The following is a 14,903-nucleotide window of genomic DNA, read 5'->3' as shown; positions in this document are numbered from 1 at the left end:
TAGAGAAAGGAGAAAACAGGTGATAGAGAACAGTGGTATGGAAGGGAACAGGGGTATGAGAACGGGTAAAGAGGAACGGGGATAAGAACATGTATGCAGGAAAAGGTAACGAGTATGAGACGTATGCAAGGAACAAGGGTATGCACACTATGAAGGAAAGGTATGAAGAGGAAGGTATGAGAGACAGAGTATGAGAGGGAAACAGGGTGAGAGAAGAGACATGAGAAGCAGCACAAAAAAGTTACAAGACAAAGAGATTAAAATGTAGACACAACAGTTACAGGACTAAAGATAATGTAGACACAACAGGTTACAGACCTAAAGTATGTAGACACAACAGGTTACAGACTAAAACATGTCAGGACACAACAGGTTCAGACAAAAGGTAATGTAGGAAATAACAGGCTACAGAACAAAAAGTGATTTTGAAATATATAGATGAAATTAACAGGCACAGAGGACCCTATTAAAAATTAAAAAACTCAAAGTTCCAGAATGGGTGGAAAATGGGCAGCCATATTGGCAGCCATATTGGTCAGGAGAAATCAAACCAGTCTAATTGGAATGAATGCAGTAGACGCAGAATCGGGATTTTACCTAAGCAAGAGCACAAAAGTTAAGGATACATCAAAAATCGTGAATAAAACCTATGTCAACCTACAACATTGTTTCATAAATTATGTATACAGTTTAAACAGGTTTTTATACCAGTTTTCTGTATAAATAGCCTCTAGAATATATGTAAACAGACTAGTTTTTATTGTCTCGGAAAGCTGTGAGTCCTATCATATGATACAGTATCCAGTACTTGTGCATTTACAGCTGGTCTGTCCTGTCAGTCAACTGTCAACCAGTGGATTGATGTGGCTGGACTGTGTTGTTTCAATGGAATGTTGGCATATTGGCAGTAATGGGAAACATGTTAGAATCATTCCTATGAAACCGGCAGGCTAGCTTAACACAACATACAGTGAGTAAAGGTCTTCAAATTATTATTTTACCAATATCTATCACAGCACTGGCTGGCCACGGTGTTTCCACCGCCCTGACCAACATGTCTGACCCTTTATCCCATCGCAAGAAGGTTCATGTACATTCTAGGAATTCAAATTCCTAAATCCATGGAACAGACACTCCTGTCCACCACTGAGAGGAGATAATGAGGACGAAGAGGGTGTAAATGGATATAGAGATGACAGGAACCGGGGTGGGACAGAGAACTTACATACAACATAGATTAGGACAGAGAGAGTCAACCTCTTAGACATGAGAGGAGAGAAGGGAGGAGACAGAGACTATGCGATAAGTATACAGTAGACAGAGAGAGAACAGGGACCAAAGACAATATTGACAAGAGAGAGAAAACAGGGAACCCAAGAGACCAATATTGGACAGAGAGAGAAACAGGATACCAAGAGACAATATTGGACAGAGACGAGAGAGAACAGGGATACCAAGAGACAATATTGGACAGAGAGAGAGAAACAGGGATACCAAGAGACAATATTGGACCAGAGAGAGAGAGAAACAGGGATACCAAGAGACATATTGGACAGAGAGAGAGAACAGGGAACCAAGAAACATATTGACAGAGAGAGAGAAACAGCGGATCCAAAGGACATATTGACAGAGAGAGAAACAAGGGAACCAAGAGACGATATTGGACAGAAGAGACAGAAACAGGGAACCAAGAGACGATATTGGACGAGAGAGAGAAACAGGAACCAAGAGACAATATTGGACAGAGAGCAGAGAAACAGGGAACCAAGAACACATATTGGACAGAGAAGAGAGAAACAGGGAACCAAGAGACAATATGACAGGAGAGAGAGAAACAGGAACCAAGAGACGATATTGGACAGAGAGACAGAAACAGGGAACCAAGAACGATATTGAGACAGAGAGAGAAACAGGGAACCAAGAGACAATATTGGACAGAGAGAGAGAAACAGGGATACCAAGAGGAACAATATTGGACAGAGAGAGAGGAGAAACAGGGAACCAAGAGACATATTGACAGAGAGACAGAAACAGGGATACCAAGAAGACAATATTGGACAGAGAGAGAGAGAAACAGGGAACAAGAGACGATAATCTGGACAGAGAGACAGAAACAGGAAACCAAGAGACAATATTGGACCCAGAGAAGAGAAACAGGAACAAGAGACGATATTGGACAGAGAGAGCAGAAACAGGGATACCAAGAGACATATTGACAGAGGACAGAAACAGGGAACCAAGAGACCAATATTGGACAGAGAGAGAAACAGCATCCAAGAGACAATATTGGACAGAGAGAGAGAAAACAGGGAACCAAGAGACAATATTGGACAGAGACAGAAACAGGATACCAAGAGACAATATAGACAGAGGGAGAGAGAAACAGGGATACCAAGAACAATATTGACAGAGAACAGAAACAGGGAACCAAGAGACAATATTGGACAGAGAGAAGAAAAAAGGTACCAAGAACAATATTGAGAGAGAGAGAAACAGGAACCAAGAGACATATTGACCAGAGTAAGAAACAGGGAACCAAAACATATGGACAGAGAGAGAGAAAACAGGGAACCAAGAGACAATATTGGACAGAAGACAAACAGGGATACCAAGAGACAATATTGGACAGAGAGAGAGAAACAGGATGCCAAAAAGGGAAAGACAATATTGGACAGAGAGAGAGAAACAGGGATACCAAGAGACAATATTGGACAGAGAGAGAGAAACAGGGATACCAAGAGACAATATGGACAGAGAAGAGAAAAGGGATACCAAGAGACAATATTGGACAGAGAGAGAGAAACAGGGATACCAAGAGACAATATTGGACAGAGAGGAGAGAAACAGGGATACCAAGAGACAATATTGGACAGAGAGACAGAAACAGGGATACAAGAGACAATATTGGCAGAGAGAGAGAGAAACAGGGAACCAGAAACGATATTGGACAGAGAGACAGAAACAGGATACCAAGCGACTATATTGGACAGCAGAGAGAGAAACAGGGATACCAAGAGACAATAATGGACAGAGAGAGAAGAAACGGATACCAAGAGACAATATTGACAGAGAGAAAACAGGGAACCAAAGAGACGATATTGGACAGAGAGAGAGAAACAGGGAACCAAGAGAGATATTGGACGGAGAGAGAGAGAAACAGGGATACCAAGAGACAATAGTGGACAGAGAGAGAGAAGAAACAGGGAACCAAGAGACTGATATTGGACAGAGAGAGAGAAACAGGGATACCAAGAGACAATATTGACAGAGGAGAGAGAAACAGGCGATACCAAGAAACAATATTGACAGAGAGAGAGAAACAGGGAACCAAGAGACGATATTGGACGGAGAGAGAGAGAAACAGGCTCCAGAGACAATATTGACAGAGAGAGAAACAGGGATACCAAGAGACAATATTGGACAGAGAGACAGAAACAGGGACCAAGAGACGAATATTGGACGGAGAGAGAGCAATGAGAGACTAAAGGTAATGTAAAGGGCCATACGACTGGCATGAACAGACGTCCTCTATACAAAAACATAATTCAATTATTATAACCATAAATTAGCTTCAATCAAATGATTTTATTTTTCTCTGCCTTTCTCACCAATGCACCTAGCCTTGTTCCAGGTATGTTGTGCTATCATATCAACTCCTTGCCCGCATGACAAGGCGGCAAGTGGGCATGTATGGCCCAAAGAGACTGGTACCCAGGTTACAATGCACCAGAAATCATGAAGGTGAGACTTAGGGCTCTATTCAGTCTGTAAAGCTGAAAACTTAGAGCTCTATTCAGTCTGTAAAGCTGAAGACTTAGAGCTCTATTCAGTCTGTAAAGCTGAAGAACTTAGGGCTCTATCAGTCTGTAAAGCTGAAGACTTAGAGCTCTATTCAGTTCTGTAAAGCTGAAGACTTAGAGCTCTATTCAGTCTGTAAAGCTGAAGACTTAGGGCTCTATTCAGTCTGTAAAGCTGAAGACTTAGGGCTCTATTCAGTCTGTAAAGCTGAAGACTTAGGGCTCTATTCAGTCTGTAAAGCTGAAGACTTAGTCTCTATTCAGTCTGTAAGCTGAAGACTTAGAGCTCTTATTCAGTCTGTAAAGCTGAAGACTTAGGGCTCTATTCAGTCTGTAAAGCTGAAGACTTAGGGCTCTATTCAGTCTGTAAAGCTGAAGACTTAGAGCTCTATTCAGTCTGTAAAGCTGAATACTTAGAGCTCTATTCAGTCTGTAAAGCTGAAGACTAGGGCTCTATTCAGTCTGTAAAGCTGAAGACTTAGGGCTCTATTCAGTTCTGTAAAGCTGAAGCGCTAGAGCTCTATTCAGTCTGTAAAAACTGAAGACTTAGGGCTCTATTCAGCTGTAAAGCTGAAGACTTGGGTCTCTATTCAGTCTGTAAAGCTGAAGACTTAGAGCTCTATTCAGTCTGTAAATCTGAAGACTTGGGGTCTCTATTCAGTCTGTAAAACTGAAGACTTAGGGCTCTATTCAGTCTGTAAAACTGAAGACTTGGGGCTCTATTCAGTCTGTAAAGCTGAAGACTCTCTATTCAGTCTGTAAAGCTGAAGACTTAGAGCTCTATCAGTCTGTAAAGCTGAAGACTTAGGGCTCGATCAGTCTGTAAAGCTGAAGACTTAGGCTCTATTCAGTCTGTAAAGCTGAAGACGTAGAGCTCTATTCAGTCGTAAAACTGAAGAACTTAGGGCTCTATTCAGTCTGTAAAGCTGAAGACTTGGCGTTCTTATTCAGTCTGTAAAGCTGAAGACTTAGAGCTCTATTCAGTCTGTAAAAATCTGAAGACTTGGGTCTCTATTCAGTCTGTAAAACTGAAGACTTAGGCTCTATTCAGTCTGTAAAGCTGAAGACTTAGAGGTCTATTCAGTCTGTAAAGCTGAAGACTTAGAGCTCTATTCAGTCTGTAAAGCTGAAGCGTTACAGATTCTGAGATAGAAATGTAAGTGAGCCCGACATCTGCAGCGTTTACCACGAATGTGCCTCCGCTAAAGAGGGACGAATGCCTTTAAATTCAATCACGTTGTAAAGCTGAACTTCCACGATGCGGCTCGAATAGAGCCCTTAACAGTTTTCGTTAATGAATAGAGCCCTAAGTCTTCAGCTTTACAGACTGAATAGAGCTCTAAGTCTTCAGCTTTACAGACTGAATAGAGCTCTAAGTTTTCAGCTTTACAGACTGAATAGAGCCCTAAGTCTCAACCTTCATGATTTCCTGGTGCATTGTAACCTGGGTACCAGTCTCTTTGGGCCATCATGCCACTTGCCGCTCCTTGTCATGCGGGCAAGGAGTTGATATGATAGCACAAACATACCTGGAACAAGGCTAGGTGCATTGGTGAGAAAGGCAGAGAAATAAAATCATTTGATTGAAGCTAATTTATGGTTATGAATAATTTAATTATGTTTTTGTATAGAGGACGTCTGTTCATGCCAGTGTGTTATGCCCTTTACATTACCTTTAGTCTCTCATTGCTCTCTCTCCGTCCAATATCGCTCTGTTCCCTGTTCTCTCTCTGTCTCTGCCAATATTGTCTCTTGGTACCCTGTCCGTCCTGTTTCTTCTCTCTCCGCCAATATCGGCTCTTGGTTCCCTGTTTCTCTCTCTCTGTCCAATATTGTCTCTTGGTACCCTGTTTCTGTTCTCTCTGTCCAATATTGTCTCTTGGTATCCCTGTTTCTTCTCTCTCGTCCAATATCGTCTCTTTATCCCTGTTTCTCTCTCTCCGTCCAATATCGTCTCTTTGTTCCTGTTTCTTCTCTCTTGTCCAATATGTCTCTTGGTATCCCTGTTCTTTCTCTCTCCGTCCAATATCGTCCTTTGGTTCCTGTTTTCTCTCTCTGTCCAATATTGTCTCTTGGTACCTCTTTCTGTCTCTCTGTCCAATATTGTCTCTTGGTATCCTGTTTTCTCTCTCTCTGTCCAATATTTGTCTTGGTATCCCTGTTTCCTCTCTCCCGTCCAATATTGTCTCTTGGTATCCCTGTTTCTCTCTCTGTCCAATATTGTCTCTTGGTATCCCTGTTTCTCTCTCTGTCCAATATCGTCTCTTGGTTCCTGTTTCTCTCTCTCCTCCAATATTTGTCTCTTGGTATCCTGTTTCTCTGTCTCTCCGTCCAATATGTCTCTTGGTTCCCTGTTTCTCTCTCTCTCTGTCCAATATCGTCTCTTGGTTCCCTGTTTCTCTCTCTCTCGTCCAATATTGTCTCTTGGTACCCTGTTTCTGTCTCTCTGTCCAATATCGTCTCTTGGTTCCCTGTTCTCTCTCTCTCTGTCCAATATCTGTCTCTTGGTATCCCTGTTTCTCTCTCTCTGTCCAATATTGTATCTTGGTACCTTATTTCGTTTCTTTCTGTCAATATGTCTCTTGGTATCCCTGTTTCTGTTCTCTCTGTCCAATATGTCTCTTTGGTATCCCTGTTTTCTCTCTCTCTGTCCAATATTCGTCTTCTTGGTATCCCTGTTTCTTCTCTCTCTGTCCAATATTGTTCTTGGTACCTTTTTCTGTCTTCTGTCCAATATTGTCTCTTGGTTCCCTGTTTTTTCTCTCTTCCTGCTCCAATATCGTCTCTTGGTTCCTGTTTTCTCTCTCTCTGTCCAATATTGTCTCTTGGTACCTGTTTCTGTCTCTCTGTCCAATATTGTCTCTTGGTATCCCTGTTTCTCTCTCTCTCTGTCCAATATGTCTCTTGGTATCCCTGTTTCTCTCTCTCTCGTCCAATATTGTCTCTTGGTATCCCTGTTTCTCTCTCTGTCCAATATTGTCTCTTGGTACCTGTTTCTGCTCTCTCTGTCCAATATCGTCTCTTGGGTCCCTGTTTCTCCTCTCCGTCCAATATTGTCTCTTGGTATTCCTGTTTTCTTCTCTCTGTCCAATATTGTCTCTTGGTTCCCTGTTTCTCTCTCTCTCTGTCCAATATTCGTTCTTGGTCCCTGTTTCTCTCTCTCCTTGTCCAATATTGTCTCTTGGTATCCCTGTTTCTGTCTCTCTGTTCCAATATCGTCTCTTGGTTCCCTGTTTCTCTCTCTCTCTGTCCAATATCGTCTCTCTTGGTATCCTGTTTCTCTCTCTCTGTCCAATATTGTTCTTGGTACCTTTTCTGTCTTTCTGTCCAATATTGTCTTTGGTATCCCTGTTTCTCTCTCTCTGTCAATATGTATCTTGGTCCTTATTTCTGTCTCTCTGTCCAATATTGTCTCTTGGTATCCCTGTTTCTGTCTCTGTCCAATATTGTCTCTTGGTTCCCTGTTTTCTCTCCTGTTCAATATTGTCTCTTGTATCCCTGTTTCTGTCTCTCTGTCCAATATCGTCTCTTGGTTCCCTGTTTCTGTCTCTCTGTCCAATATCGTCTCTTTGTTCCCTGTTTCTCTCTCTCTCTGTCCAATATTGTCTTTTGGTTCCCTGTTTTCTGTCTCTCTGTCCAATATCGTTCTCTTGGTATCCCTGTTTCTCTCTCGTCAATTTGTTCTTGGACCTTTCTGTCTCTCTGTCCAATATCGTCTCTGGTTCCCTGTTTCTGTCTCCTCTGTCCAATAATTGTCTCTTGGTTCCCTGTTTCTCTCTCTCTGTCATATTATCTGTTTGGTTCCCTGTTTCTGTCTCTCTGTCCAATATCGTCTTTTGGTTCCCTGTTTCTGTCTCTCTGTCCAATATCGTCTCTTGGTCCCTGTTTCTTCTCTCTGTCCAATATTGCGTCTCTTGGTATCCCTGTTCTCTCTCTCTGTCCAATATCGTCTCTTGTATCCTGTTTCTGCTCTCTGTCCAATATTGTTCTCTGTATCCCTGTTTCTCTCTCTCTTGTCCAATATTGTCTCTTGGTATTCCCTGTCTTCTCTCTCTGTCTCCAATATGTCTCTTGGTCCCTGTTTCTGTCTTCTCTGTCCAATATCGTCTCTTGGTATCCCTGTTTCTCTCTCTCTGTCCAATATCGTTCTTGGTTCCCTGTTTTCTCTCTCTCTGTCCAATATTGTCTCTTGGTCCCTGTTTCTGTCTCTCTGTCCAATATTGTCTCTTTGTTCCCTGTTTCTGTGTCTCTGTCCAATATTGTCTCTTGGTATCCCTGTTTCTCTCTCTCTCTGTCCAATATTGTCTCTTTGGTTCCCTGTTTCTCTCTCTCTCTGTCCAATATTGTCTCTTGTATCCCTGTTTCTCTCTCTCTGTCCAATATCGTCTCTTGGTTCCCTGTTTTCCTCTCTCTGTCCAATATTGTCTCTTGGTATCCCTGTGTGTCTCTCTCTCCGTCCAATAATTGTCTCTTGGTTCCCTGTTTCTGTCTCTCTGTCCAATATCGTCTCTTGGTTCCCTGTTTCTCTCTCTCCGTTCCAATATGTCTCTTGGTTCCCTGTTTCTGTCCTCTGTCCAATATCGTCTCTTGGTTCCCTGTTTCTCTCTCTCTCTGTCCAATATTGTCTCTTGGTATCCCTGTTCTCTCTCTCCGTCCAATATCGTCTCTTGGTTCCCTGTTTCTCTCTCCGTCTGTCCAATATTGTCTCTTGGTTCCCTGTTGCTCTCTCCTCTTCCGTCCAATATTGTCTCTTGGTATCCTTCTCTGTTTCTCTCTCGGCTCCTCCAATATTGTCTCTTGGTATCCCTGTTTCTCTCTCTCTGTTCAATATCGTCTCTTTGGTTCCCTGTTTCTGTCTCTCTGTCCAATATCGTCTCTTGGTTCCCTGTTTCTCGCTCTCTGTCAATATCGTCTCTTGTTCCTGTTTCTCTCTCTCTGTCCAATATTGTCTCTTGGTTCCCTGTTTCTTCTCTCTGTCCAATATCCTCTCTTGGTTCCCTGTTTCTCTCTTCTCTCTGTTCAATATTGTCTCTTGGTATCCCTGTTTCTGTCTCTCTGTTCCAATATTGTCTCTTGGTTCCCTGTTTCTCTCTCTCTCTGTCCAATATTGTCTCTTTGGTATCCCTGTTCTGTCTCTCTGTCCAATATCGTCTCTTGGTCCCTGTTTCTGTCTCTCTGTCCAATATCGTCTCTTGGTTCCCTGTTTCTCTGTCTCTGTTTCAATATCGTCTCTTGGTTCCCTGTTCTCTCTCTCTCTGTCCAATATTGTCTCTTGTATCCCTGTTTCTGTCTCTCTGTCCAATATCGTCTCTTGGTTCCCTGTTTCTCTCTTCTCTCTGTCAATATCGTCTCTTGGTTCCCTGTTTCTCTCTCTCTGTTCAATATCGTCTCTGGTTCCCTGTTTCTCTCTCTCTCTGTCCAATATTGTCTCTTTGGTCCCTGTTTCTCTTCTCTCTGTCCAATATTGTCTCTTGGTTCCCTGTTTCTGTGTCTCTGTCCAATTATGTCTCTTGGTATCCCTTTTCTTCTCTCTGTCAATATCGTCTCTTGGTTCCCTGTTTCTGTCTCTCTCTCTGTCCAATATCGTCTCTTGGTTCCCTGTTTCTCCTCTCTGTCCAATATCGTCTCTTGGTTCCCTGTTTCTCTCTTCTCTGTCCAATATTGTCTCTTGGTTCCCTGTTTCTCTCTCTCTGTTCAATATCGTCTCTTGGTTCCCTGTTTCTCTCTCTCTGTCCAATATTGTCTCTTGGTTCCCTGTTTCTCTCTCTCTGTCCAAATTGTCTCTTGGTTCCCTGTTTCTCTCTCTCGTCCAATATCGTCTCTTGGTTCCCTGTTTCTCTCTCTCTGTTCAATATTGTCTCTTGGTATCCCTGTTTCTTTCTCTCTCCGTCCAATATTGTCTCTTGGTTCCCTGTTTCTGTCTCTCTGTTCAAATCGTCTCTTTGGTTCCCTGTTTCTGTCTCCTGTCCAATATGTCTTTGGTTCCCTGTTTCTCTCTCTCTGTTCAATATCGTCTCTTGGTTCCCTGTTTCTGCTCTCTCTGTTCAATATCGTCTCTTGGTTCCCTGTTTCTCTCTCTCTGTCCAATATTGTCTTCCGTCCAATATTGTCTTTGGGTATCCCTGTTTCTGTCTCTCTGTCCAATATCGTCTCTTGGTTTCCCTGTTTCTGTCTCTCTGTCCAATATCGTCTCTTGGTTCCCTGTTCTCTCTCTCTCTGTCCAATAGCGTCTCTTGGTTCCCTGTTTCTCTCTCTCTCTGTCCAAGTATTGTCTCTTGGTATCCCTGTTTCTGTCTCTCTGTCCAATATCGTCTCTTGGTTCCCTGTTTCTCTCTCTCTCTGTCCAATATCGTCTCTTGGTTCCCTGTTTCTCTCTCTCTCTGTTCAATATCGTCTCTTGGTTCCCTGTTTCTCTCTCTCTCTGTCCATATCGTCTCTTGGTTCCCTGTTTCTCTCTCTCTCTGCTGTCCAATATGTCTCTTGGTATCCCCTGTTTCTCTCTCTCTGTCCAATATCGTTCTCTTGGTTCCCTGTTTCTCTCTCTCTCTGTCCAATATCGTCTCTTGGTTCCCTGTTTCTCTCTCTCTGTTCAATATCGTCTCTTGGTTCCCTGTTTCTCTCTCTCTCTGTCCAATATCGTCTCTTGGTTCCCTGTTTCTCTCTCTCTCTGTCAATATTTGTTCTCTTGGTATCCCTGTTTCTGTCTCTCTGTCCAATTCGTCTCTTGGTATCCCTGTTTCTCTCTCTTCTCTGTCAATATCGTCTCTTGGTACCCTGTTCTGTCTCTCTGTCCAATATGTCTCTTGGATCCCTGTTTCTCTCTCTCTCTGTCCGAATATTGTCTCTTGGTATCCCTGTTTCTCTCTCTCTGTCCAATATTGGTTCTCTTGGTATCCCTGTTTCTCTCTCTCTCTGTCCAATATTGTCTCTTGGTATCCCTCTGTTTCCTCTCTCTCCTGTCCAATATCGTCTCTTGGTACCCCGTTCTCATCTCGTGTCTACTGTATACTATACAGCATAGGTCTCTGTTCCTCCTTCTCTCCTCTCAGTTCTAGAGGTTGACTCTCTCTGTCCTATCTATGTTGTATGTAAGTTCTCTGTCCCACCCGGTTCCTGTCATCTCTATATCCTTTACACCCTCTTCGTCCTCATTATCTCCTCTCAGTGGTGGACAGGAGTGTCTGTTCCATGGATTTAGGAATTTGAATTCTAGAATGGACATGAACCTTCTTKCGAYGGGATAAAGGGTCAGMCATKTTGGTCAGGGCGKTGGACAACCGTGGCCAGCCAGTGCTGTGATAAGATATTRTGTAAAATAATGAATTTGAAGACTTTAWCTRCACTGTATGTGTGTTAGCTAGCCTGCCGGTTTCATAGGAATGATTCTATACATGTTTCCCATTAACTGCCAATATGCCAACATTCCATTGAAACAACACAGTCCAGCCACATCAATMCACTGGTTGACAYCAGTTGAYGACAGGACAGACCAGCTGTAAATGCWACAAGTACKGATACTGTATCATATGATAGGACTCACAGYTTTCCGAGACAATAAAAACTAGTCTGTTTACATATATTCTAGAGGCTATTTATACAGAAAACTGGTATAAAAACCTGTTTAAACTGTATWCATAATTTATGACAATGTTGTAGGTTGACAATAGGTTTTATTACACGATTTTTGATGTATCCTTACTTTTGTTCTCTTGCTTAGGTAAAATCATTGATTCTGCCTCTACTCCATTCATTCCAATTAGACTGGTTTGGATTTCTCCCTGACCAATATGGCTGCCCATATGGCTCCCATTTTCCATCCATTCTGGAACTTTGAGGGTTTTTTAATTTAATAGGGTCTCTGTGGCCTGTTCATATCACTCTATATATTTCCAAAATCACTTTTTGTTCTGTAGCCTGTTATTTCTACATTACCTTTTGTCTGTAACCTGTTGTGTCTACATGATCTTTAGTCTGTAACCTGTTGTGTCTACATTATCTTTAGTCTGTAACCTGTTGTGTCTACATTATCTTTAGTCTGTAACCTGTTGTGTCTACATTATCTTTAGTCTGTAACATGTTGTGTCTACATGATCTTTAGTCTGTCATTGCTCACTCTCTGTCTCTTTCTCTGTACCCCTGTTCCCTCTCTATACCCTTCCTCCTCATAACCCTTCTTCTCTATACCCTGTTCCTTGATACCCTGTTCCTTCTCATACCCCGTTCCTTCATACCCCGTTCCTTCATACCCTGTTCCTTCATACCCTGTTCCTTCTCATACCTGTTCCTTCATACTCGCGTTCCTTCATACTCTGTTCCTTCATACCCTGTTCCTTCATACCCTGTTCCTTCATACCCTGTTCCTTCTCTTCTCTGTTCCCTCTCATACCCTGTTTCCTTCATACCCTGTTCCTTCTCATACCCCTTCCTTCATTACCCCGTTCCTTCATACCCCGTTCCTTCATACTCTGTTCCTTCATACCCTGTTCCTTCATACCCTGTTCCTTCATACCCTGTTCCTTCTCATACTCTGTTCCTTCATACCCTGTTACTTCTCATACCCTGTTCCTTCATACCCTGTTCCTTCTCATACCCTGTTCCTTTCATACCCTGTTCCTTTTCATACCTGTTCCTTTCATACCTGTTCCTTCTCATACCCTGTTCCTTCTCTCTCTGTTCCTTCATACCCTTTCCTTCATACCATGTTCCTTCTCATACCCCGTTCCTTCTCATCCCCATTCCTTCATACCCTGTTCCTTCTCACACCCTGTTCCTTCTTTCATACCCTGTTAATTCATACCCTGTTCCTTCTCATAAACCTGTTACTTCTCATACCCTGTTCCTTCATACCCTGTTCCTTCATGCCCTGTTCCTTCATACCCTGTTCCTTCTCATAACCTGTTACCTATCATACCCTGTTCCTTCATACCCTGTTCCTTCATACCCTGTTCCTTCTCATACTCGGTTCATTCGCATACCCTGTTCCTTCATACCCTGTTCCTTCTCCGTACCCTGTTCCTTCATACCCTGTTACTTCTCATACCCCGTTACTTCATACCTGTTACCTCATACCCGTTACTTCATACCCTGTTCCTTCTCATACCATGTTACTTCATACCCTGTTCCTTCATACCCTGTTCCCTCTCATACCCTGTTCCTTCTCATACCCTGTTACCTCTCTCCCTCAGTTCTGGAGGGTTGAACTTCTCGGAGCTGACCCTGGAGGAGATCATCGGGGTGGGTGGTTTTGGGAAGGTGTACCGTGCCATGTGGCGGGGGGCGGAGGTGGCAGTGAAGGCTGCGAGGCGGGACCCCGATGAGGAGGAGGGACAGATCCTAGAGAGCGTTCGTCAGGAGGCCAAGCTGTTTGCAATGCTGCACCACCCCAACATCATGGCCCTACTTGGGGTAAGAATCCTGCTGTATCACCCCAACATCATGGCCCTTCTGGGGGTAAGAATCCTGCTGTATCACCCCAATATCATGGCCCTTCTGGGGGTAAGAATCCTGCTGTATCACCCCAATATCATGGCCCTTCTGGGGGTAAGAATCCAGCTATATCACCCCAATATCATGATCCTACTGGGGGATGGAGGAATGAGATATGAGATCCCTGCTGATAAGAATCATGGCCATGGAACATGTGGATAAATGAGTCTCCCTATGGGCCCTGGTCAAATGTAGTGCACTATGAAGGAAATAGGGTCCCTGGTCAAAAGTAGTGCACTATATAGGGAATGGGCCCTGATCAAAAGTAGTGCACTATGAAGGGAATAGGGTCCCTGGTCAAAAGTAGTGCACTATATAGGGAATGGGCCCTGATCTAAAGTAGTGCACTATATAGGGAATAGGGTGCCATTTGGGACTCAGGCTGATTATTATGGTACATTCTGATGGCCAACTATCAAGTCATATGTTTTGGTTGGCCTGTCCCCTCTCTAATGATATAGACATATTCATTACTATAACCTAGCTCCACTTGGGATGCAACCTACATCTTCTAACCCAGGTGTACGTCTTCTAACCCAGGTGTACGTCTTCTAACCCAGGTGTACGTCTTCTAACCCAGGTGTATGTCTTCTAACCCAGGTGTACGTCTTCTAACCCAGGTGTACGCCTTCTAACCCAGGTGTACGTCTTCTAACCAGGTGTACGNGTGTACGTCTTCTAACCCAGGTGTACGTCTTCTAACCCAGGTGTACGTCTTCTAACCCAGGTGTACGTCTTCTAACCCAGGTGTACGTCTTCTAATCCAGGTGTACGTCTTCTAATCCAGTTAGAAGACATACACCTGTGTTGATGAAGACATACACCTGTGTTGATGAAGATATACACCTGTGTTGGTGAAGACATACACCTGTGTTGATGAAGACATACACCTGTGTTGGTGAAGATATACACCTGTGTTGATGAAGATATACACCTGTGTTGGTGAAGACATACAGTGCCTTGCCAAAACATTTACCCCCCTTGGCATTTTTCTTATTTTGTTGATTTTTTGGGGGGGTTGTATCATTTGATTTACACAACACGCCTACCACTTTGAAGATGCAAAATATTTTTTTATTGTGAAACAAACAAGAAATAAGACAAAAAAAAGGAAAACCTTCATAACTATTCACCCCCACAAAGTCAATACTTTGTAGAGCCACCTTTTGCAGAAATTACAGCTTCAAGTCTCTTGGGATATGTCTTGGCACATCTAACCACTGGGATTTTAACCCATTCTTCAAGGCATAACTGCTCCAGCTCCTTCAAGTTGGATGGGTTCCTGCTGGTGTACAGCAATCTTTAAGTCATACCACAAATTCTCAATTGGACTGAGGTCTGGGCTTTGACTAGGCCATTCCAAGACRTTTAAATGTTTCCCCTTAAACCACTCGAGTGTTGCTTTAGCAGTAAGCTTAGGGTCATTGTCCTGCTGGAAGGTGAACCTCCGTCCTAGTCTTAAATCTCTGGAAGACTGAAACAGGTTTCCCTCAGGAATTTCCCTTTATTTAGCGCCATCCATCATTCCTTCAATTCTGACCAGTTTCCCAGTCCCTGCCGGAGAAAAACATCCCCACATGATGCTGCCACCACCATGCTTCACTGTGAGGATGGTATTCT

The 14,903-nt window shown here is 43.2% G+C and overlaps 1 protein-coding gene across 1 annotated transcript in view; it reads left to right on the top strand.

The window, feature by feature from the left end:
* Positions 1 to 14,903, top strand: part of LOC139026250 (mitogen-activated protein kinase kinase kinase 9-like) — a gene marked incomplete at its 3' end in the record, with an annotated part of 22,736 nt that overhangs the window by 5,736 nt on the left and 2,097 nt on the right. Inside the window, exon 2 of the mRNA XM_070441533.1 lies at positions 12,983 to 13,202. Coding sequence (XP_070297634.1) covers positions 12,983 to 13,202 — 220 coding nt within the window. The remainder of the gene's footprint in view (positions 1 to 12,982; positions 13,203 to 14,903) is intronic.

The sequence above is a fragment of the Salvelinus sp. IW2-2015 genome, unplaced genomic scaffold (genome assembly GCF_002910315.2).
Source record: "Salvelinus sp. IW2-2015 unplaced genomic scaffold, ASM291031v2 Un_scaffold4200, whole genome shotgun sequence".
NCBI classification, from domain to species: Eukaryota; Metazoa; Chordata; class Actinopteri; order Salmoniformes; family Salmonidae; genus Salvelinus; species Salvelinus sp. IW2-2015.
The sequence above is the reverse complement of the archived record's forward strand: the minus strand, read 5'-3'. Positions and strand labels throughout refer to the sequence as shown.